Source organism: Lissotriton vulgaris, chromosome 10, assembly GCF_964263255.1.
Source record: "Lissotriton vulgaris chromosome 10, aLisVul1.2, whole genome shotgun sequence".
In the NCBI taxonomy this organism is placed as follows: Eukaryota; Metazoa; Chordata; class Amphibia; order Caudata; family Salamandridae; genus Lissotriton; species Lissotriton vulgaris.
The window spans coordinates 898,241,642-898,266,734 of record NC_141698.1 but is presented as its reverse complement, the minus strand read 5'-3'; the positions used below and the strand labels follow the sequence as shown (position 1 = coordinate 898,266,734).

Below are 25,093 nucleotides of genomic sequence, written 5' to 3'. Positions count from 1 at the left end.
CCAACAAGAGGGCGCTAAACCTTTCCTGTGAGAAGCCCGCCCATCCCTGACACACTATGCCCCTTTTTGCTTTTTCCCTTGTCTTTGGCCCCGCAGTCTCATAGCGAAAGGGACCAAGAAGTTATCTGTCCATACAACAGGGAACGGGGATAAACAACTATATCCTACCAATTCGCAAAAAGGGAGTCCAGCATATGGCCCCTCAGGTGGGTTGGGGAATCTGATATTAGCCTAAGTTGTAGGGTGGCCATTTCCTGACAAAGCTCACCCGCCGCCGTAAAGCAAGCATCATCAAAATGTAAATTAAGATCACCCAGCGTTAAAAGTTTGTCATACCGTAGTGCGGGTTGAGTAAGGTGATCAATCAAGCTAGAGGAAAAGCAGTTAGCGGGGCCAGGAGGTAAAGTTTTCTGATTTGTTTTGCTCCTATTTACATCTTTGTTTGCATCACCCTTCTGAATTACATTAAAAAAATTATATTGTAATTCCTGATATATTTTGAAATACTTGTACTGTTCATTCACAAGCTGTTTAAATGTTATGTGTTAGAAAAAAACTGATATCTTTAAGTCTTTTGTTTTACAATGATGGCCAGACAGCTCACTTGGCAAAAACCTCCAACTGTAGTAAGAGAAGGAAAAGTAAACACCATTTTCCAGGATAAGATCAGAAACAATTAGTAAAAAGACAAACTGGCATTTGACCACTGTCCTTCAACCCACAGCAAATATGTCAAGATATAATCAAGATATAAAGGCATCTTTTTTGCTCATACACTTTCTGAATGATCTGAACACCTCTTCTTTGCAGCTTAAGCTCACTTGCCAGAACTTATGAACAGGTGCTAAAATAGCTGGAACTGAACAAATGTGAGATTTTACGAGGCCTGCAAGGCGAGGAGTCAAAGCTCAGGAACACTGCATAGTGAATGCTGCTGCAGATATAAACGTATATAATATAGCGAATACACCTCTATGAAAAGGTCAACGCAACTTCTAGCCAATTATGTTTCCAGTTTTCTCAGAATAAGGAAATGGATTCTTAAGTCAAGAGGTTCAGTAAAACGTTTAGGAAACTCATGTAAAGTGATGTTAATCTGAATGCTGCAACTGCTTGAAATATCCCACTTCAACGGGAACGAGCATTAGCCGCGCACAGGGCTTACTTACCACATCAATCAGACTCTCTTGTATTCTGTTTAGGGTGGTTCTCAGCCGGCTGCTGCTTAGACCGAGGCCAGTGGATTCAAACTAGAAAAAAAGAAAAAAGCAAACATGATGCCCGTGTAGGATATCTCCAAAGACACTAGATCCTACCATTTAAATTAAATTAACGCATACTTCATTGGCTTACACTTTTAAGGAGCAGCACGGAAAACACACTTAAGGGCACCTATGAATTCAGTCATTTACAAAGAAGTGTCTGGTGTAAACGTAGTTGTTACCCGAATATGCTTAAACCCTGGCAACTTATTTCAATTCTGAGCACAACTAATAGTAAACCACTGACTAAAACGCACAAGTGTACACAGTCATATTGAAGATTCATTGTCCACCACATAAAGCAATCAATTAATAAAAAGAAGATGTTACTGTGGAATCTACTTTGATTTTCATGATTACCTTATCAACACTTCAAGGTTTGGAAGCATCTTAGAGCGAGGCTAGGGCTATGTTCATGAACTGTTGTGTAGGAGTGTGGCATCCTTCGAACCACCATAAAAATATAAACACATGGATTTTCACTTCATTTTTTTTTGGGGGGGGGGGGGGGGAGAATGCTATACATTGTACTGAGAACAAAACAGTTCCACGATTAACGAAAACCTCTACTTACTGATGCATTCAAATCTCCCTTTCGGACAGACGTCCACATTCATTACATGAACAAAAACACAAAATCATCTTATAGGGTTCCGAGGAAGGGGCAGTGAGAGAGACGTAAGCTGTGATGGAGAACACATAAGAATACACATTGAACAGTTTCAAACATCCGTCCTCCTTCACGTAGAGAAGCAGGTTTTAACCAGTGGTCCTCCGACCCTTGGGGGATCAGGGACACCTTGTAATGGGAGAGCAATAAGGCAAAAATACATATAAGCAAAACAGACAAGTTACTTACCTTTGGTAACGATATATCTGTAAGATACATAGGTTAGTTATAGATTCCTTACCTTGGAATTACCCTCAGGCATCAGACTGGATCCGGAAGGAAAATGCTACTTACCAGTATGCATCTGTTCTTGGCATGTAGAGCTGCAGAGTTGCACACTATGCATAGATCGCCACCTAGTGTTGGGCCCGGATGTTTGCAGTTTGTTGTTGTCCTGAAAAGTTCTTTGGAAGTCACGAGATAGGCGACTCCTCCTTTGGACCAGATTGCGCATGGGCATAGGCTCCATCCCCAGATTGTTTTTCACCATTAGGGAAATGATGGAGCTTTGCAAGAAAAGGAAGGATGCCCATGTAATTTGCATCTAATTAAGATAATACTAGAACAGACAAGGGTAGCCGGGGAGGCGGGTGGGCTTGTGCAACTCTGAAGCTCTACATGCCAAGAACAGATGCATACTGGTAAGTAGCATTTTCCGTTCGAGGCATATGAGCTGCAGATTGCACACTATGCATAGATTGTATAGCAGTACCCATCCCTAGCGGCGACCACCCCTATCTGTTGCAGTAGTTTGGAATAATGTTTTGAGAACAGCCTGGCCCACATTAGCTTGTTGCTTGGTTTGCACATCTACACAATAGTGTTTTGTGAATGTGTGCGGTGTAGACCATGTAGCTGCTCTGCAGATGTCATCTAGGGGAATGTTCCCTAAAAATGCCTAAATGCCTAATGCCTAAAGAAGCCCCTATTTTTCTTGTAGAGTGGGCTTTAGGAGGAACAGATAACGTACGTTTAGCTTTGTGGTAACAAATCTGTATGCATTTGACAATCCATCTAGCTACCCCAGATTTTGAAATGGGATTACCATTGTGTGGTGGTGAGAAAGACACAAAAAGTTGTTTTGTCTTACGAAAGGGTTGTGTCCTCTAGGTAGTATAGCAATGCTCTTTTGACATCTAATGTGTGAAGAGCTCTTTCTGGTACTGTCTGTGGTTGCGAGAAGAAAACAGGCAGTTCCACAGATTGATTGAGATGGAAGGGAGAAATGACTTTGGGTAAGAATTTTGGATTGGTACGCAGAACCACCTTATTGTGATGCATTTGCAAAAAGGGTTCTTGAATGGTTAGTGCTTGTAGTTCACTAACTCTCCGCAGAGAGGTAATAGCTACTAGGAACGCAACTTTCCATGTAAAAAATTGTAGTTCACATTTGTGTAAAGGTTCGAAGGGAGGCTCCATTAACCGTTTGAGAACAACGCTTAAATTCCACACAGGTGAAGGTGGTACTCTGGGAGGAATTATTCTTTTAAGGCCTTCCATAAAGGCTTTATTGGCATTGCAGATATGCTGCTATTGCAGCAAGATGTAGTCTAATAGATGTATAGGCTAAGTTGCATCTTTGGAGATGCAGTAAGTATCCTATGATGTGTTGAATAGACACCTCTAGAGGATTAATATTATTGTTGTGACAATATATTACAAATCGTTTCCACTTGGCTGCATAACATGCCCTAGTGGTTGGACGTCTAGTTCCTTTTATGACATTCATGCAGTCCGGAGGAAGGTTCAAATATCTAAATTCTAGGATTTCAGGAGCCAGATCGCAAGGTTAAGCTTCTGCGTTAAGAGGTGTGGAGACAGGTGTAATTTTTGGTGCGGTACTACCGACAGTTGTAACAGTGTGGTGTACCACGGCTGTCTGGCCCACGTTGGAGCAACTAGGATGAGGGTCAAAGAATGCTGCTGTAGTTTACGTACTACTAGTGGCATGAGTGGTAGAGGTGGAAAAGCATACGCAAATCTGTTTGACCAATTCATCCATATCGCATTGCCTTGGACAGTGGGTGTGGATATCTGGTGGCGAAGCTTGGGCATTTGGCGTGGGTGGCAAATTGGTCTATCCGAGGTTGTCCCCACATCTGAAAGAATGGCTGAAGAACTTGCATATGAAGTTCCCACTCGTGGGTCTGTTGTGTTTGTCGACTTAACAGATCCGCTATGGTATTTTGTACTCCTGGAACATGCTGGGCTAGAAGGAATATGTCCTGTGCTAGTTGAGATGGTTACAGGGAGTGTGTGCCTCCCTGCTTCTGTATGTAGTACATGGCTCATGTTGTCTGTGCGGACTAACACAGCTTTGTTTGATACCTGCTTTTGGAAAGCTTTTAGTGCTAGGAATATTGCTAGTAACTTCAGATGATTGATGTGGAGTAACCTTTGTTGTGGTGTCCATCTGCCTTGCATGGTGTGTTGCAGTAGGTGGGCTCCCCAGCAGGAGAGCGATGCGTCTGCAGTTAAGATTATCTGCGGAACTGGCCCTAGGAACGGTCGTTCCTTGGAAAGGTTTTTGGTGTTCCACCACTGCAGAGAGCGAATGAGTCCATTCTTCTAGTGGACGCATTTGAAGTCTTGCATGGGGCACTATGAAAATGCAAGAGGCCATCATCCCTATGAGTTGCATGAACACTCTTGCTGGAAGGGAGTGTTGTAGCTGAAACCTTGTTAGAAGAGTTTGTATGCTTGTATGTTGGCTATCCTTGCTGGAGTAGGATAGGCAAGCACTTTTGCGGTGTTTATTGTTTACTGGTGCAGAGGAACTGGTTCTATTGCACTTTTTTGTATCAGGGATTCTACTTCTTGCTTTAACAGTGCTAGATGTTCTTGTGACATTGGACGTTGTTTGGGTGGTATGTTTGGGTGGGGTAGATGTTAGTTCTAGACAGTAACCGGATTGAATAATTTGTCACACCCACCTGTCTGATGTGATGTTGGTCCAGGCAGGAAGGAATTGTTGCAGTCTTTCCCCCACAGGAGTGGAATGTTGGGGGGGGAAGGGGAGGAAAGTCATTGGGTAGGGGTAGAGGCAGAGCGGGAGTTGTTGGTTTTGCCTCTGCCTTTGTTGTTGTTAACCTTGTAACCCTCTCTTTGGTAGCCCTTAGTGAATGTGGATTGGCTAGGGGTTTTGTAAGAGGTGGAGGTATTTTCGGAGAAGTAGCCTCTAGTGCTGCCTCTGTATGATGAGCGACGAAAAGAACGCCTGGGAGCTTGCTGTTGCAAGGCTCCCATAGATTTTGCTGTATCTGTGTCTTTTTTCATCTTTTCTAAAGACACGTCAACATTTGGGCCGCATAAATGTGTCTCATCAAATGGCCGATTAAGGATGGGGTTTTGTACCTCAGGTTTAAAACCTGAGATACGTAGCCAAGCATGTCTACGTAGGAGGGTGCTGGTATTAATTGCTCTTGAGGCGGTATCTGCCGCATCTAGGGCATAGCAAATGGAAGTGTCGGTAATATTTTTACCTTCCTGTATCAGTTCAATGGCCCTATTTTGGTATTTGTCAGGTAGATGCTGCATTATGGACTCTAGTTCATCATAATGAGCTCTGTCATATCTGGCCAGCAATGCTTAGGTGTTGGCGATGCTCCAGATATTAGCTGCTTGAGACACTGTTCTTTTGCCTGAGGTGTCAAGTAGCTTGGATTCCTTGTCTGGAGGTGAGGCCTCACCGGATGTCTGAGAATTAGCACGTTTATGTGCATTAGACACTACTAAAGAGTCTAATGGTGCTGGACCTTTATTATAGACTGGATCTGTAGGGGCAGCTTTATATTTTTGCTCAATTCGAGGATTGAGGACCCTAGCCCTGAGGGGTCTTTAAAAACCTCTGTTGCATGTTTGATTACACCCTTAAGCATTGGTAAAATGGCAGTAGACCTTTGCGTGTTATCAAAAGTGTCTGGTAGGAAATCTTCCTCCACCGCATCTGTGTGTAAGTCTACCCCATGATATTGGGCAGCTTTTTGGACTAGTAGGTTAAAACCTATAGTGTCCTCTGGTGGGGATGGTCTAGAAGGGTATATGTCGACTTGTGGGACATAAGGCACATCAGGGGTGTTGTAATCATCCCATGGATTAGGTGACTGAGGGGGACTATTAGTCCCTGCTGGGTCATGTGCACCTCCATCTGTGTCATCAGCGTCTGTGTCTACATCATCTTGTGGATCAGGGGATGGTGTAGGTGAATGGTGAGGTGGAGTAGATGTAATGGGGAACAGTATGGGGAGGTGGGGAAGAAGGCACCTTTAATGGAGAGGTTGCAATGTCTCTTCTTTGGAGGAGGAGGACGAGGTGCAGGTGCTGGTGCATCAAATGGTCTCTTTTTGGAACTGAGAGTCGATTGACCAGTCTTAGGATCCTTGACAAGAGTTTTTTGGTTAGGATCAGGTGTGAAATGTTCTTCTGAACAGGGCAGATCCTTTGGTGTCGGGGTTTTCGGCTCCGTAGGTTTTTTCGGCACCGAGTCGGTAGCTGATTTGGGTTTAGAAGTCTGCCCCATTTGAAGTGTCCTTTACCAGAACCTGTTTCTTGGGTTCCGGGTGTTTTTTCGGTTCAGAGTGTGATTCTGGAGTTTTAGGCAGTTTTTTAGTTGGCTCCGAATGCAGTTTCAGCATCGATGAACCGCTGCCAGTCTTCGGTGCTGTGTGCTTCGGTGTCGGAGCAACGGTCGGCGTGGTTGACTAAGATGGCTTTTTCTTCGGTGTCGATGTAGGATCGGCACCGTGGATAGGCTGGCTCGAGCCCGAGCTGCCTGAAGGCTTAATCAACTTCTTTGCCAGGCCCGAAGGCAGGGCGTGGGAAACAGTCTCTCAGTGTGCACCCGGGCCAGAAGGTGAGGGTGTATCTGAAGCCTTTTTAGAGGGTGTCGAGGAAGGGTTGGGGTTGACGATCTTACTTAAGACCCATTGAGCTGGAGTGACTTCCTCGACGTCGGAGTCTTCGGCGTGTGAGGAGCCGGTACTCTCTTCGGCGTGCTGGTGTTCTGGCGCGTTGACGCCCTCTTCGAAGATGTCGTCAGGGATCGAAGCTGATGAGTGGGCCATTGTTCTTCGAGCTCGTGGGTCCCGGATCGTCTTCTTGGAGAGGAAGGAGGCACAAACAGAACAGTCTTTAGCCTCGTGCTCCAGTGAGAGGCAAAGGTTGCACACCTCATGTAGGTCGGTGTGGGGAAACTTCGACCCACATCGAGGACACTTCTTGAATGGCGTCCTTTCCATGAGCCAGAAGTAAGGCCTAGGTAGGCCTGAAGGACTTCGAAGGTGATGAATCGCGTCGATGTGGAGCGCAATCGAAACAATACCGGCGAACTGGTTGAGGATTGCGCACCGCAGGAAATTCGGTTCCCAACCGGAGCGCAGAAAACACATCCGAGCCCGATGGCGGAAAAAAACTATCTGGGGATAGAGCCGATGCCCATGCGCAATTTGGTCCAAAGGAGGAGTCACCTATCTCGTGACTTCCAAAGAACTTTTCAGGACAACAACAAACTGAAAACATCAGGGCCCAACACTAGGTGGCGATCTATGCATAGTGTGCATCTGCAACTCATATGCCTCGAACAGTTCTTCCTCAGCAGTACCTCTGCGCGTCGAAAAGGGGGCGTCGCTCAGCTCCGCGTCAGTCGTTGGCGTCGTGGTCACCGGGATGACACCGGAGGAGCTAGCTAGATGCCGCCTTTGTGCGCTGATATCAGTTCTGTACACGACTTTCCGTGCCAGAAACGCAGAGCCATGCAAAACATGGACCACTGGTGCACAAAACTAGACCCCTGAAAGGATATCCTTAACCCTAGAAATTAGTTCGCAGAATGGGGAGGAAGGGTGGGGAGGTAAGGAATCTATAACTAACCTATGTTTCTTAAAGATATATCGTTACCGATGAGTAACTTGTTCATCTGAAAGAAACATATTAGTTATAGATTTCTTACATAAGAGTAGATAACCCAGCAATATCAACCCCCGAGGTGGGTCTGCGAACCAAGAACACGCCAGAAAGTCCTAGAGAACAGAACTGCCAAAGAAGCCGTCTCTCCGGACTAGACTGTCAAGGCAGTAGTGTTTCATAAATGTGTGCAACGAAGCCCACGTAGCTGCTTGACAGATGTCATTCAGAGGAACGCCTCGCCCCAAAGCAGTGGTGGCTGCCGTCGCCCTGGTGGAATGGGCACGCAGCCCCACTGGAAGCTCCTTCTTCGTCAGAGAATAGCAAGCTTTGATACACAAAACAACCCATCTGGAGATAGTCCGCTTGTGTGCGACCCGACCTTTCTTGGCGCCCACGTAGGCAACAAAAAGCTGGTCATCCACCTGGAATTGCTTGGTGCGATCCAGATAAAAGGAAAGCGCACGGTTTGTGTCCAGACCGGGGAGCCTCTCTTCCTCTTTCGAAGGATGTGGAGGCAGAAAGAAGGCGGGCAAGTGATGGTCTGTGACAACCTTGGGCAGGAATGATGGGCGAGTCATGAGAACCACCTTCCGGATGGACTGACAGGAAAGGAGGCTTGGATGAAAGAGCCTGGAACTCCCTCACTCTTCTAGCAGATGTGATGGCTACCAGGAATGCAGTTTTAAGCGTCAGATGCCTCAAAGGACAGTTGTGAAATAGCTCAAAGGGAGCGCACATTAAATATGTTAAGACTATATTCAAGTCCCACTGAGGCATAACGAAGGGAGTAGGAGGAAAGAGATGAGTTATGCCTTTCAAGAAAGGATTAACAACTGGGGACTTCAAAAGAGAAGGCTGCTATGGAAGGCAGAGAAGGCCTAGAGATAACCCTTGATAGTGCCCAGAGCAGAGCCCTGATGGGCCAAAGAAAGAAGGAACAAGAGAACCACAGAAAAAGGGGCAGAGAGGGGATCCACAGCCTTTGCTGTGCACCAAGCCACAAATTTGTTCCACCGGCAGGCGTATACCGTCTTAATGGATGGACGCCTGGCTGCCAAGATTACATCACAAACTTCGGGAGGCTGGTCAAAAGACGTCAACTGCTGCTGCTCAATCTCAACGCAAGGAGGTGGAGGCTGGACAGGTTCGGGTGGAGGACCAATTCCCTGTTGCTGCGACAGAAGATCCTCCGGAAGAGGCAGACGGGTCAGAGGACCGATGGCCATGTTGAGCAACTCAGGATACCAGACTCTTTGTGCCCAATCCGGATCTACAAGGATGACTTGGGCCCGGTCGCGTCTGATCTTCTTCAGTACTCTGGGCAGAATTGGTATGGGCGGAAAGGCGTACCACAGACCACAACTCCACTCGTGATGAAAAGCGTCACCTAGTGAGTGCCGACTTGCAAACTCCAATGTGCAGAATAGCTGACATTGCGTGTTCTCTTCGGTGGTGAATAGATCTAACCAAGGCTCTCCCCACTGCTGAAAGAGACCTTGTACCACCTCCGAGTGAAGAAGCCATTTGTGATCCATCATGCACCTGCAGCTGAGTTCATCGGCTGTGGCGTTCAGTGAACCAGCCAGGCGTTGAACCACCAGGGATATGGCCTGATGTTCCAGCCATGTTCAGAGGCGGAGGGCTTCCTGACATAGGGTCCACGACCCCACCCCGCCCTGTTTGTTGCACTACCACATGGCGGTGATGTTGTCCGTGAACACCTGCACTACTCTTCCCCGGACAGAGAGAAGGAATGCCTTGAGTGAAAGATGGATCGCCCGGAGCTCCAGAAGGTTGTTATGGAGCCCGGACTCCGCCGGAGACCAGAGGCCTCTGATCTCTGCCTCTCCCATGTGACCGCCCCATCGCAGAAGTGATGCATCCATCACCACAGTGTGCTCTGGTTGAGGAAGGGAGAGGGATCTGCTGTCGACCCAATCCTGGTTTGTGAGCCACCACTGCAATTGTCGTGCAGAGCCCTCCAAGATCTGGACGCAATCTGACAGATTCCCCTGATGCTGCGCCCACTGGAATTTCAGGTCCCACTAAAAAGCCTGCATATGCCACCTGGCATGATCAACCAGCAGGATGCAGAAGGCCATGAGGCCCAGCAGCCTCAGGGTCAGCCAGACATAAACCCGGGATAGAGGCTGAAAGATCGGAATCATAGCCCGAATATCCAAAACTCGCTGTTTGGGAGGATAGACCCGAAACCGTGGAGGAAGCGGTGCCGGTGGAGGTGTTATCAGGTCAACCAGCGCCAATACGGATCCAGGCCTGGATCCAAGGGGGCCGTGCTAGGTCACCCTACTGTGTCCGTGGGGCTGCCCAAAGATGGCATGCATCGCCTCGTAAAATTTACGAAGCTGGGCAGGAGCCGTGGGAGAAGGCCTAGGTCTCCCTACCGAGTCCGCGGGGCCCAAAGGCCCGTTAGCGGGTTCGGGCTGGCCAAAGAAGGCGTGCATCGCCTTGTAAAATTTACAAATCTGGGCAGGAGTCGCCCTGGGTTCCGGGAAGGGAGGCAAGCCCGGAGTTGACTCTTCAGGCTTGGCCTACGGAGCAACGGGAGGGGCACCACCCACACCCCTCGTCGTGTCAGCCGTCCGATGAGGAGGAGTCTAAGAGCGACACTGCTTCTTCGACTTCTTCTTGTGCTTCGACTTACCCGACCCCGAGTGTGAAGGTTTCGAAGACTTGGAAGAGTGAGGATGGCTCCGTGACCGGTCACTCGACCTCCCTCACGACCGGTAGCTCGAACGGCTCGGAGCCGACTGCCGATGCTCAAGAAGCTTTCAGGACCGCTCCTGCAAAGCCTTCGGGAGCCATGGACTGGCAGTCGGAGAACGACTTGGGTCGTGGTTGCGCTCCAGGCAAAAGAGGCTCACGCGGTGCAGATTCGTAACCGACATCAGCCGACTACAGGAACCGTATGCCTTGAATCCGGGCATCCCTATGTGCACCAGGAGTTGTAGACTCAAAAAAGACGTCGGCAAAAGCCGCTCAAAAAGATCAGTCAAAAAGTGACTGGAGGTACGGCTCTCTCTGGATTTGCGCTGGCTGGCGCGGAAAAAGAAAGAACTGACGTCACCATACGAAGGCGGCGTCTAAGTAGCTCTAGTGACGTCATCCCGGCAACCACGATGCCGGCGACGGACGCGGAGCCAATCGACGCCACCTTTTGATGCTCAGAGGTACTGCTGACGAAAAACTTTCCGGATCCAGTCTGACGCCTGGGGGTAATTCTAAGGTAGGTAATCTATAACTAACATGTTTCTTTCAGACTGAACCTTTTCAAACTTTCCATAAAAATATAGGAATTTGAAATTGGAGGCAAAAAATTAAGTCATCTGCTAACCATGAAGTAAAGCGGGTCAGTACTAACGATTTTTTGGTGGATTCAACCAGTGGTGAGCAGCATGGGACCAAAAGTATACTCAACAATATTATCATACACCCGCACTCCAAGTGAACATAATTTGTAGTTGTTGCGTGCTTCAAGGTGTGCACTCCGTTGTGCACGTCAATAATTCTCAAACAAGCGTGCCCCTAACTGCGTTGTTCCCCGTAGGGTTTGTTAAAATTTTCAAAGAAAATTGTGTAACAGAACTTTCTTTCGTGAATGTTCAATTTATGTTTTATTTTATCATTCCATTTCAGAGTTGCATTTCACTCTATTTTCAACTTTTTCAAAACTCCAATATGCATATTAACAACAACTCCAATGCATTTCGGCTACACCGTAGCCTTAATCAGGGAGCATGAATCGGAAAGTGAATACATGTATTTAATACACGATGACTGTATCCTTAAACAGTAAATAAGTGCCAAGTTAAAAGTGATGGTGTTCTCTCTTCGAATACAAATGCTAGGTGACAGGTAACCATACTCATCTGTGCAGAACGTGAAAGAAAAGGCAGCATGACGAAAGCTACAAATACCCGTGTGAGATATTAAAACAACGCTCGAAAAAGAGCGTGTTCGACAAAGGTTAAAAGATTTCTTAACTTACTTCGGACCCAAACTAAAGCGTCTTTCCGATTCCTCCAAGCTACCTAGTATCACCAACATAGTTGATGGACTATATATCCGTTGTTGCGTGCTCCAAGGTGTGCACTCCGTTGTGCGCGTCAATAATTCTCAATAATTCTCTAACAAGCGTGCCCCTAATTAGGGGAACATCTCCTGGTCAAAAATAAAAAAAGGACAAGGGTAAGAAGATCCGAGTTCCTACAACTTAGTAATTAACATCTCAGACGAAAGATTCAACAGGGTGGAACTGGAAACTTTACAAAAAGGGATGACATATGTACCCACAACCGACAATGATAAATTGGAATTGGAAATTAGTTTATACAAACTCATGAGGAAACTTCGCCTCAGACATTTATTTGATAACGTGATAATGGACAGAGGAACAACTAGGGAAGATCAACTACGTGGCCTGACACCCCACAGCACATATATGACACCCACCAGCCACAAAACCTTAGATATCTTTGAAAATCTTGTGAATATGGAATTATCCAAATTGAATTTCATGAAGAAAAGGACACAGCATAATCTAACAGAAAAAGAGAAAGGAATTCTACAACAACTTGCCAAGAACCCGAATACTATATGCCAAAAGGCAGATAAAGGGGGTGCCATAGTGATCCTGAACACCAAACACTATGAGCATGAGGTTAAAAAGCATTTGTCAGATGAAACAGTTTATCAACCATTAGAATTTAATCCAACGGAACTGTTTGCCAAACAATTGCAAATAATCGTGAACAGTGTGTATGACAAGGAAGTCATCAATGATAGAACAAAAAAATGTTTGACAACAACTCGTCACAAAAGCCCCACGATCTATATGCTCCCTAAGATTCATAAAGACTTACTGAAACCTCCTTTTCGGCCCATAATGTCTACTAGGGGGAGTATTCATCAACCGATCGGCCAACTTTTAGATAAATATTTGCAACCGTGTGTGATAAAGAGGAGGACATACGTTAAGGACACTACCAACTTAATTAAAAAATTGGAGGAAATTGAACTAACACCAGATGAGCCTATTGTCTTTTGCAGCATGGACGTGAAATCACTGTATACCTCCATACCTCACAAAGATGGAATTGAAGCAGTAGAACCTGCCTTACTACATAAAGATTTGGACATGGAAATGAAAGTTTTTTTGATGGAACTCCTATGTTTCACCCTATTCCATAGTTATTTCAAATGGAAAGAACAGTACTTCTTGCAACAAATGGGGACTTCCATGAGAAATTCGGCAGCACCTGCCTATGCGAATCTCTGTATGGAAAGATTTGAAGATAAATATATCTTGACACATGAACCATGGAAAACCAACATCAAGCTTATCTTAAGATATATCGTTGATGTGTTTATCATATGGAGTGATACTAAATCAAATCAGCTTGAAGCTATTGAGGAGTTGAACAAAAGGGATGAACGCATACAATTCACATCGGAAATTCATTCAACGAAGATCACCTTTGTGGATGTCGAAGATACAAGAAAGGATACATATTTTGAAACAGACATATATATCGCAAACCGACCGATCGAAATAACCTCCTTCATTTTCACAGTTTTCATCAGGAGAGTCTAAAAAAACACTTACCATATTCACAAATGCTCCGGGTTAAAGGAATTGTTTCTTCACCAGAAAAAACGAATATTCGGATTGCTGAAATGGAACATAGATTCAAAGAAAAGGTTCTAGACCAGGCTAAAGGGAAATGTGCACAGAAAAAGAGACAAGATCTGTTGGAAAGCACTTCTGAGAGAGATAACACCCGACTAGTAATTGCATCAAAATATTCAACAAAAAGTAAGGCCTTCAAAAACATCATCAAAAAACATTGGTCTATATTATCCCAGGAACAAGAGTTTAATAATATCTTCAAAGAAGAACCTATCTTCGCCGATCAAAGAGCTAAGAATTTAGGGGAGATATTAAAACCAAGACAATCTGAACAGTAAGAAACATACAGGGGCACAGTGCTTTGTCATAATTGTAGCTATTGTAACAACATCATTAGAGGTACCTCGATCACTCACCCCAGCAAAGTTCACAAGATTAAGTTAAGAGTGTCTGCAACATACGACACCATGAATGTGGTTTACCTTTTGAAATGTCCCTGCGGACAAGGATATGTGGGGAAGACTGAACGGAAAATAAAAACTAGGTTGATTGAGCATAAATGGAACATACTGAATAAGACAACCAAATCCACGGTTGCTTGTCATTTTGTTGAAGCATCTCACAATGTCAGTCAACTGAGATATACTATTTTGGAAACTGTTCGAAAAAGAGAAGGAACGGACAACAACAAACTCTTGTTGCAAAGAGAAAACTACTGGATTTACAAATTGGATACCCTGAAACCTTCAGGGATGAATGATAGGGTTGAACATAGTTGTTACTTATAAACTCATCGAACACTGTGTTTTTTGATTACTGCACCCCAGTGTTATCTCCCTGAGAAATAATATTGAATGTTTTGTTTCTTTTTTTATAAGATGCGATGTATACAGTGCCATTTATTGTTGAATAGATATTGACACACTCATTTTTGGTACTAGGTAGCTTGGAGGAATCGGAAAGATGCGTTAGTTTGAGTCCAAAGTAAGTTAAGAATTCTTTTAGAGGCACAGGCATTGTGCACCTTCACAGACCGTTATATTTTTAGTCTAAGCTCTGATGAGGTCAATTCATTTAGAGCACACCCTGATTTTGAGCGTTCACTTTAACTGGCATGCGTACACATTTATATTGTTTATTTAACCTTTGTCGACCACACTCTTTTTCGAGCGTTGTTTTAATAACTTACACGCGTATACGTTTCTAACCTTGTTTAATACAACCTATGTTTGGACTAGTTTTTAGTTTCTCGGGTCACCATTGAATGAGCTACTAGAGAACCGCTAGAGAGACTGCTGATCACGCCACATTTTATCATTTTCTTTCACCCATTTAGCACCGAATCGGGTATTTGTAGCCTTCATCATGCTGCCTTTTCTTTCACATTCTGCACAGATGAGTATGTTTACCTGTCACCTAGCGTTTGTATATGAAGAGAGAACACCATCACTTTAACTTGGCACTTATTTACTGTTTAAGTATACAGTCCTCGTGTATTAAATACATGTATTCACTTTCATATTCATGCTCCCTGATGAAAGCTACGGTGTAGCCAAAATGCATTGGAGTTGTTATTAATATGCATATTGGAGTTTTGAAAAAGTTGAAAATAGAGTGAAATGCAACTCTGAAATGGAATGATGAAATAAAACAAATTGAACATTCATGAAAAAGTTTTGTTACACAATTTTCTTTGAAAACTTTAACAACCCCTACGGGGGACAACGCAGTGACCAGGGGACGTCCCCCTAATTAGGGGCACGCTTGTTTGAGCAGCATAGGACCCCACTAACACACAATATCTCCACAATCAACTTTCCTGATCTCTAAGGTAATATTTAAGTGGTTCAAAAATATTTTTAGGTCTTGAAATTGTTGGTAATGTGCTTGCCTTTATATCACACGTATAATGGGAGAAGTGAGAGCATCTCAGGTCAACCACCAAACGCATTAATTGAAGATCAGCTGGCGTGTAGTGAAGTTTGTGGAGAAACCTAAAGTTTTGGAATCTATACCTACTATTCCGGGAAATTTCCTTTGTGTGAAAGAAACTATCTCAGATTTTATCCAATGCTTCCTATCCTCTGTTGTTCTTCCATTTATCCATAATCTCAGGTATGGATTGTGCTTGAGTGTCCGAAATAGTCAGATAATCTAGACATGAATCCTGTAGTGAAGGAACGCAGTCAACACCAAATAAATAAAGGTAAGTGGCTTTATTTTAGTCACATCTGTTAAGAGCAGTCGCTCCCCTGCTGGCCAGTGTTCAACTGCCAACCACAGAACGCCTTCTGCAGAACACTCACGTGGAATCCTGTAGTACCTAGATTCCCTCACAATGAAAGCCAAAGCCAAGGAGAAGCCCTGTCTCATACCCCTGATGCATAAGCCAAGCACAACAAATCCCCACGACGTTCCATTAATAATTGTTTCAGAACCAGTAACCCAGTGGAGGACCTTCCCTGAATGGTGTACCGGAGCCTGAAATATAAAAATGAAATTCACTGGTGATGTTCCGATCATATCTCTTTAAATAGTTCTAATGAAATAAATGTGTCTGCTATATACAGGTCTAGGACGTTGGTAAGGTATCAGTTATTGCTGCTTTTAGTTTCAGATATAACTGATAGTAATGGGTTATGTAATAAGGGCTGCTCCAACGCGCAAATCTCAATAGATATCACCAGGGAGACCAATCTTTGCTATGCATAAAAATTGCCCCTTGCCCTCCATGAATATGGGAGAGTCCCGGTAACACAGCTGATACAAGGCTGCCTACTTGTCTAAACAAATTTCAAAAGTATTGTTCGGGAACCTGAAAATAAACAATTTTGACAGGAGAATCAGGATGTTTGAGAAAAAACTATAACAATTTAGGGAGGTACAACTGCCACTCACCAATGATAGCGTCCGGGATTGCCAGCACTGAGCACTCTCTTCTATATTCTCTATTGCCAGCCCATTATTTAGCCTTCCAGGGTATGTTTATACCCACATAGTGAATGGAGTCTTCACGCCATTCTAGCCGGAACGCAAGTCAAGGCTACCAGTTTTAAGAGTGATAGAAACACACTGTGATTTACTCCAGACAATTTTTAATTCTGTGTACAGGCCACATTTTATAATCTCTCACACAAACTGTGAGATATTCAAAGAAGGGGTCCATAATATATAATATCTGTATACAGTGATATCAAGTTATAGGTTCCATCAAATCATAACCCTCAACATGCGTATGTTTCTCGGATTATACAAGTCAGGTGTTTCACTGCAAGAGCGAAGAGCGGTGATGATAGTGGACACCTCTACTTAGCGCCTTTAGTAATTTGAAATGTAACACTATTTATTCTAATTTTGGCTTCTGAGTAAGTGTAGGGAAGAATAATCCAAGTGAATATCCCCTCCCGTAAGATCTGTTGCCACAGTGACACCAACATGTATGGCCATTCGAGGTAATCAAAGGCCTTTTGTACATCTATCAAGAGGGTTCTAGCCGAGACATCTGTGCTTAATTGATGTGTTAGCGCAAAAGAACAAGTTACTTATCTTGTGTAACGTATTATCTGGTAGGGACTCTATCTGGCTGCAGATTCCTTACCTTTGATTTTCCCAGTCGTCACTCTGGATCCGGAAACCTTTGCTGAGCAATACCCCTATCATGCGCTGTCAGGTGACTCCATTCGTCTCTGCGTGACGTCGGTAACGTTGGTTAGGACGTCACTGTTCCTATATAGGCACCACCCACGCGTGCCGACTTCAGTACTTTTAATTTTTTTCCGCGTCAGAAGCCCAGAGCCATGAAGTTGCTGACTTATTCGTGTGCAAAACTATGTTCCTGAAAAAGGGATCGTGCGCTGTCAGGTGACTCCATTCGTCTCTGCGTGACGTCGGTAACGTTGGTTAGGACGTCACTGTTCCTATATAGGCACCACCCACGCGTGCCGACTTCAGTACTTTTAATTTTTTTCCGCGTCAGAAGCCCAGAGCCATGAAGTTGCTGACTTATTCGTGTGCAAAACTATGTTCCTGAAAAAGGGAGTAACCCTAGCACTAATAAAATCAGGCCGCAAAGTGGGGAGGCATGGGTGGGGCTTTAAGGAATCTGCACCTAGATAGAGTCTCTACCAGATAATGTGTTACTGAAGGTAAGTAACTTGTTCATCTAATAGAGAGTTCGAACTGCAGATTCCTTAACTTTGAATTAGATATCCAAGCCCTACCATCCTGGCGATGGGTTGCGGACCAATCCCTTACACTAAGAAGTCCTACAGGACCGAACGGGTAAAATGCCCCTCCATGCGGACCCGACTCTTTAGGAACTAGTGTTTTGCACATGTATGAAAATATGCCCATGTTGCTGCCTGGCAGATGTCCAGGACTGGGACATCCTGAGTCAAGGCCGTAGTCGCAGCCTTTGATCTGGTGGAATGGACCCTTAATCACTCAGTGGGCTGCTCCTTAGCCATGGCATAGCAGATCTTAATGCAAAGAACGACCCAGCGAGAGATAGTCCTTTTCTGCACAGCCCACCCCTTCTTTGCGCCCATGTACCTCACAAAGAGTTGGTCACCAAACCGGAACTCTTTTGTTCAGTCAAGATAGAACGAAAATGCTCTGTTTGGATCCAGTCGGTAGAGATGCTCCTCTTCCTTAGAGGGATGCGGCAGAGCAAAGAAGGTAGGCATGGTGATTGATTTGACCCAGATGGAATGGGGTCACACCTTTATGTAAAAACAATGTATGTTGTGAAGCACCACTTTGTCTGGAAAAGACATCAGGTAAGGAGGCGTGCAAGATAACACCTGTGACTCACTAACCCACCAAGCAGATGTAATCGCGACTAAAAAGGCTGTTTTGATGGTCATCAGCCGGAGAGGGCATGTTATGTAAAGGCTCAAAGGGAGCACACATTAGTAGGAAAGGACCAAATTAAGGTTCCACTGTGACATAACAAAGGGTGTGGATAGAAACAACTGAGCCAGCCATTTTAGAAACCTATGTATAATTGGAGACTTAAAGAGAGAGGGCTGGTCTGGCAGCCGCAAAAAAAGCAGGCAGAGCAGAAAGGTAACCCTTGTGAGTTCTCAAAGTAGAGCTCTGCAGGGCAAGGGCCAGAATGAATAAAAGAAAAGTGAAGAGAGAAGAAGAAAGAGGGTCAAGAGACCTTTCTGTACAGTAGAATACAAATTTCTGCCAATGGCAGGCATGTACCGTCCTATTCGAGAGCTGCCTGGCTGCCAAAATAACGGTATAAACTTTGGAAGCAAGGTCCAAAGCCATCAACTGCTGCTGCTCAATCTCCATGCATGGTGGCACAGAGTTGACAGGTTCGGTGGAGAACCCTACCCTGCTGCTGCAACAGAAGATCCTCCCAAAAGGGCAGCCTGATCGGAGGATTGATGCTCATCATCAGAAGCTCTGGTTACCAGACTCTCCTTGTCCAGTCGGGCTCCACAAGGATGACTTGGACCTGGTTGCTCCTGATTTGCTTCAGAGCCCTGGGCAGGAGTGGTATGGTCGAAAAGGCGTACAATAGGCTTGAGCTCCGCTCGAGATGAAAGGCGTCGCCGAGCGATAGCCACTTTAGAAAATCCAGGGCGCAGTATTGCTGATACTGATCGTCTTCGGAGGCTAACAAATCTAACCAAGGTTGTCCCCACTGCTAAAAGAGACTTTGCGCCACCTCCGACTGGAGACGCCACTCATGATCCGTTAGGCATCGATGTTGGAGTTTGTCCGCCCCGGCCTTTAGCTAACCTGCCAGGTGTTGAACCACCAAGGTTATGCCCTGCTGTTCCTGCCATGTCCAGAGACTCAGGGCCTCTCGACAAAGGGTTCACGACCGCACCCCGCCCTGCTTGTTGCAGTACCACATTGCAGTGGTGTTGTCCGTGAACACCTGCACTAACTTCTCTTTGACAGTGCGAAGAAATGCCTTCAATGCCAAACGAATCGCTCGAAGCTCTAGCAAATAATGTAGAGCCCCATCTCCACCGGAGACCAGTATCCCCTGATCTCCACCTCAGATGGCCTCACCATCCCAGGAATGACACAGCTGTCACAACTGTGAGCAGAGGTTGGGGAAGGGAGAGGAGTTGGCTATTTACCCACTCGCAGTTCATCATCCCCCACTGCATATCTCTTGCAGTTCCTTCTGAGATCTGGACCACATCAGTGAGATTTCCTTGATGCTGTGCCCATTGGAACTTCAGGTCCCACTGCAAAGCCTGCATACGCTGCCTGGCATGCTTTACCGACAGGAGGCAGGAGGCCATGAGGCCCAACAGCCTTAGAGTTAGTCTCACCGAAATCCAGGATAGAGGTTGAAACATCAGAATCATAACCTGAATATCCTGGGCTCGCTGCTCGGGAGGATAGGCCAGAAACTTCACTGTGTCCAGAACATCTCTGATGAAAGGGAACATCTGAGAAGGAGTCAGGAGTGACTTCGGCATGTTTATAGAGAACCCCAGCGAATACAGGAGGTTCACCGTAGTCTGAAGGTGGAAGAGGACAGTCTGGGTCAAGGACGCCTTCAACAGCGAGTCGTTGAGGTAGAGGAAGACTGATACCCCTACCCTGAGCAGCTGAGCTGCGACCACTGCCATCACCTTGGTGAACACCTGAGGGGCACTGGTAAGGCCGAAGGGGAGCACAGTAAACTGGAAGTGCTAGTGGCCCACATTGAACTGCAGGTAACGCCTGTGGCCAGGCAGGATGGGGATGTGAAAATACGCATCCTGCAGGTCCAACACCACAAACCAGTCTTCTCGGTCTAGGGCTGAAAAGACCTGAGCTAGAGTGAACATCTTGAACTTCTCCTTCTTGAGGAATAGATTGACAGTCCATAGATCTAAAATGGGTCACAACCCTTGGTTCTTTTTCAGAGTCGGAAAGTGGCAGGAATAACAGCTGCTGCCTACTTCTGAAACTGGGACCCTTTCTATAGCTCCCTTGGCCAAGAGAGCTGTAACTTCCTCCTGGAGCAATTTCAGATGACCCTCCATCAGCGGTTCTTGATTTGGCAGAATGGTAGCAGGAAAAAAAAGGAAAGGCAGGGACTAGCCCTCCTGAATTATCTGCAAGACCCACATGTCTGATGTTATGGACCACCAGTGGGGGAGATGATGACAGATTCTCCCGCCAACTGGAGTGGTGTGGTCTTGCAGAATCAGACTAGGACTGCTTGAAGTCGACGGCTGCCGAGGATAGGCCGGCAGACAACTTCTGACTTCTATTCCTTGGTCAGAATGAACCACGTCCACGTCCCAGCATGGTTTTGGAAGTCTGCGCAGGACGGTGGGTGGGATAGGGCAGACGCGGCTGGAAATCCCTTCCATTGCCGCGAAAGGTCGACTGACCACATGGAGTAGAAGAGAGGCCCAAGTATCTGGCCCCAGATTGAGAGTCCTCACTAGGGCCAAATCTGCCTTTTCCCCAAAAAGACGGGTTCCATCAAAGGGCATGCCCATCAAATTAGCCTGGACATCACCCGAGAAGCAAGTTGTCCTAAGCCAGACATAGCGCCTCAAGGCCACTGTTGTGGAAATCAATCTGCCCAGACAATCAGTTGTATCAAGGCCACGCACGGATGGTGAATTTTGCTGCATACCTCCTGTCCTTAACTGCATGGAATAGCAAGGCCGTGCCTCTAAGCATGGGCGAATTTTGCGAATCTCGCGTTCGCGAATTTTGCGGATTTGCGAACTCGCAATCCGCAAAATCCGCGAATTCTCGCGAATTTGCAGATTTTTTTTTTGTGTTTGCGCGGGTTTCTGCCAGTTCGCGAGGGTTTTGTACAATGTCGCAAATTGCGAACTTACCTGTCGGGTCGCAAGTTTCGCGAACTTGTTGTTTCTACGTGTCCAGCCTGTTTGGGACACTCTTCTTCATCACTGCCACTCTGTCACCACTGCCACTCTCTGACTACTCATGCCACCCTCTGGCCCACCCATGCCACCCTCTGTTTCATCACAGCACCCTCTGGTTGTCCAGTCAGTGTACATTATTGTGGCAACGTAAGCACACCTTCCCTGCCTCAAGTGACCTGAATTAATTTGGGGCTGATTAATGTGTCACAGAATATTTTTTTAGCTGGCACCTGCTTCCTTAGTGCTCCCTGATTAGTGATCTTTTGCACTTGCTAAGTGCTTTCATTGTTGCAAAATTAGTTACAACACCTGCCCTGCCCCAACTGACAATAATGAATTAGGGGCTGATTAATGGATTTGAACTTCCAGCCTGGCTCCTGCTTGTCTCCCTTAGCTGTAATTCAGGACCTTTGTGGCATATGTGTAACTATTCTGAGGTTCAGAGCAGGGTCACATAATAGTTGCAACTGGCAACTGAACTCTGGAGGGGCCCCTCAGGAAGCACTACAGGAAATGCTACTAATGATGAGCCTGAACTTTTGAACCTGGTAAGTAGTTTCAGTTTTGCTAAGATCGTATTTCTGCAATTTTGCACTTATTCGCGGGGAGCGAAGTTGTACTGGGAAGCCGCGAACTCACGCGAACAGTGCGAGCAAAATCCGCTGCTCGCGGATTTGCGGATTTTGTGGGAGATTCGCGAATCTCGCGGATTGCGAATTTACCGAAAATCCGCAAAATCCGCGAGCGAAACGGATTTTCCGCCCATGCTTACGTGCCTCCTCCGGCAGCACTTGCCCAACTGTCTCCCAAAGGGAGTGGGAGAAACGTCCCAATAAGCATGCAGTATTCACCGACTGCAATCCCAGGATTGAAACAGAAAAAATCTTCTTTCCAAATAAATCCAGCCTCATGGACGCCCTGGGGTGTAGACACCTCCACCACCGAACCTTCACGGGTGGTGTGTGTTTGAGGAACTTTGGGTCGCCCGGAGCAAGGCAATGGCTGTGTTCAATTGTCCTATTCACAGGAGCCCCTGTCGTAGACGTGGACCATGCGCCTAGAAGGACATCAGTCAATGCTTCGTTGAATGGCAAAAGGGGTCTGGAGGTGGAAGCCCCGGGTTGACGCACTTCAGTCAGGAGTTTAGTCCTGACCTGCACGGAAGGTAGCTCTAGTCTGAGGACCTCAACTGCCCTTTCAACCACCACTGCATAGGATGCCCCCTCCTCCATAGCCACAGTTGGCGGAGAGAGCATGCCAGTATCTGGAGAAGTGTCCAGTCCACTGGCTTCCCCAAGTTCTCCATACCAGTCCAACTACTCTGCAGAATCATCCTAGAGTTCCAAAGAATCCATAGATCCCCTCCCATTCCTCTCCCGGAGCCTAAAACACCTACTCAAAGTGCTCAGGCGACAACATAGAACCCTTGGGGTTCAATCGGCACCGGAAACAGCATCGAGAGACGTCATTCCGACTCTGTGTTGTCGGGGATAAGGATGGGGCAGATGCCGCTGGTGGGCACCAACGGCACCGACTTCGGGTCCAACGCTGGAGGAGGTCATGTTGTCACGACCAGCAGCGACCCGGTTCCAGGATCAGATCCACAAGGTCCCAACAGCACATTTCACAGTCCAATGGTGTCAAACCCAATGGGGCCCCTCTCGACTCTGCGGGCATTGAGATCAAAAGATGATAGTGGTGGATAAAGGGATCGCACATCAATAACAGAAACAATTATACATAGGCTGCCGAGTACAAAGTGAAATCGAATGATATGAAAAATTCAAAGTTGTGCCACTCACGGTAGAAAACACCCCACTACCTTGGGTGCAAAAGACACAGGTAACAGGTTCTGAGGGCCACCAAGAGTGTGTCCAGAATGAGGGGTTATTTCCAAACAAAACAACCTTTGTTTTGGAGTAGTTCAATTTCAGGAAGTTATTACCCATCCACTTATTTACTTCCAACATACATTCCCTGAAAGAGTCAATAGAACCTGTAGTATTCTTAGCGAGTGACATGACAATATGCGTGTCATCTGTGAAGGATGCCAAGGACAATGAGAAAGACTTTATGAGTTTGGCAAGTGGGATAACATAGAGATTGAACAGTGTGGGGCTCAAGGACACGCCTTGTGGAAACCCACAAGGTAGGTTATAGAATTGGGAGGTAAAATGACCCACTGAGACTCTTTGCTGCCTATTCATCAAAATTGATTGAAGAAGAGGGAGTGCTGTCCCCCAATTCCTATACTCCTCAGGCGGTCTACCAACACCTGATGCTTTACCTATCAAAAGCTGTGGAGAGATCCAGCAGAACCAAAGCTGCGTTCCCTACTTTTTCTAGAATGGCTTTAATTTCTTCCGTTGTTGCCACCAGTACAGATTTGGTACAGTGATGTTTTCTAAAGCCAAACTGAGCATCATTGACCAGGCAGTTATTATCAATATAAGCCGTTAGTTGCTGATCAAGTACATTTTCTGCTAGTTTCGCCAGGTAGGGAAGTCTAGAGATTGGCTGGCAGTTACTCAGCTCTCTAAAATCAAGACTGGATTTTTTTTAAAGAGTGGGAGAACTGACGTTGACTTCCAGTCGTTCGGAAAAACTCCCTGATCACACATTACTGCAATGATCTCGGGTAATCGAATATTTTTGGTGGACATGGATCATTAGAAGAACCCAAATTAATGGTGAGGATACATTCTTTTTATAGCTCTGCTGAGGGTGGATCAAAACTGTTAAAATTCGAGCTCTCTGGTTCCAAGTTGGGACACTGTATTTTAACTGTAGAGACAGTAATATTCGTCGCGAGTTGGTTAAAGATATTCATAACCTTCTCTTGAAAGAAGTAAGCAGCAGAGTCGCACAAGTTACTTACCCTCAGTAACAATATATCTGTAAGAAACATTAGTTAGTGTTAGATTCCTTACCTTAGAATATCCCCAGGTGTCAGACTGGATCCGGAAAGTTTTCGTCAGCAGTACCCCTGCGTGTCGGTAAGCGTCATCTGCGGCTCCAAGTCCGTCGTTGGTGCCGTGATTGCCAGGATGATGTCGCAGGAGTACTTAGACGCCGCCTTCGCGCGCTGACGTCAGTTCTGTACATAGCTTTCCGTGCCAGGAACGCATAGCCATGCAAGAAACAGACACTGGTGCCATGACACTAGGGCCCTGAAAGGGATGTCCTTAACCCTAGATATCGGTTCGCAGAATGGGGAGGATGTGTGGGGCGGTAAGAAATCTAATACTAACTAATGTTTCTTACAGATATATTGTTACTGAAGGTAAGTAACTTGTGCATCTGAAAGAAACACGTTAGTGTTAGATTCCTTACCTTAGAATGGATACTCCAGCAATACCAACCCCGGTGGTGGGTCTGCGAACCGAAATCACACCAGAACAGAACGGAACGGGCAAAGAAGCCGTCTCTCCGGACTTGACTGTCCAGGCACTAATGCTTGGCAAACGTGTGGAGCGAGGCCCATGTAGCTGCCTGACAAATGTCCTACAAAGGGACTCCCCGTCCCAAGGCAGTAGTAGCCGACGTGGCCCGATAGGAATGGGCGCGCAGCCCCTCAGGAGGATCGTTTTTGACCAAGGAATAACAGATCTTGATGCACAAAACGAACCACAGAGAGATGGTCCGTTTGTGCACTGCTCGTCCCTTATTAGCACCCATGTAGTCAACAAAAAGTTGGTAATCCACCCAGAACTGTTGTGTGCGATTAAGGTAAAAG

General features: G+C 46.0%; 1 protein-coding gene across 1 annotated transcript in view; it reads right to left on the bottom strand.

Annotated features, from left to right (window-relative positions):
- The window catches only part of VPS50 (VPS50 subunit of EARP/GARPII complex), a 791,964-nt gene that overhangs the window by 314,707 nt on the left and 452,164 nt on the right, over nucleotides 1–25,093 (bottom strand). The window contains exon 22 of the mRNA XM_086941875.1: nucleotides 1,170–1,250. Coding sequence (XP_086798001.1) covers nucleotides 1,170–1,250 — 81 coding nt within the window. The remainder of the gene's footprint in view (nucleotides 1–1,169; nucleotides 1,251–25,093) is intronic.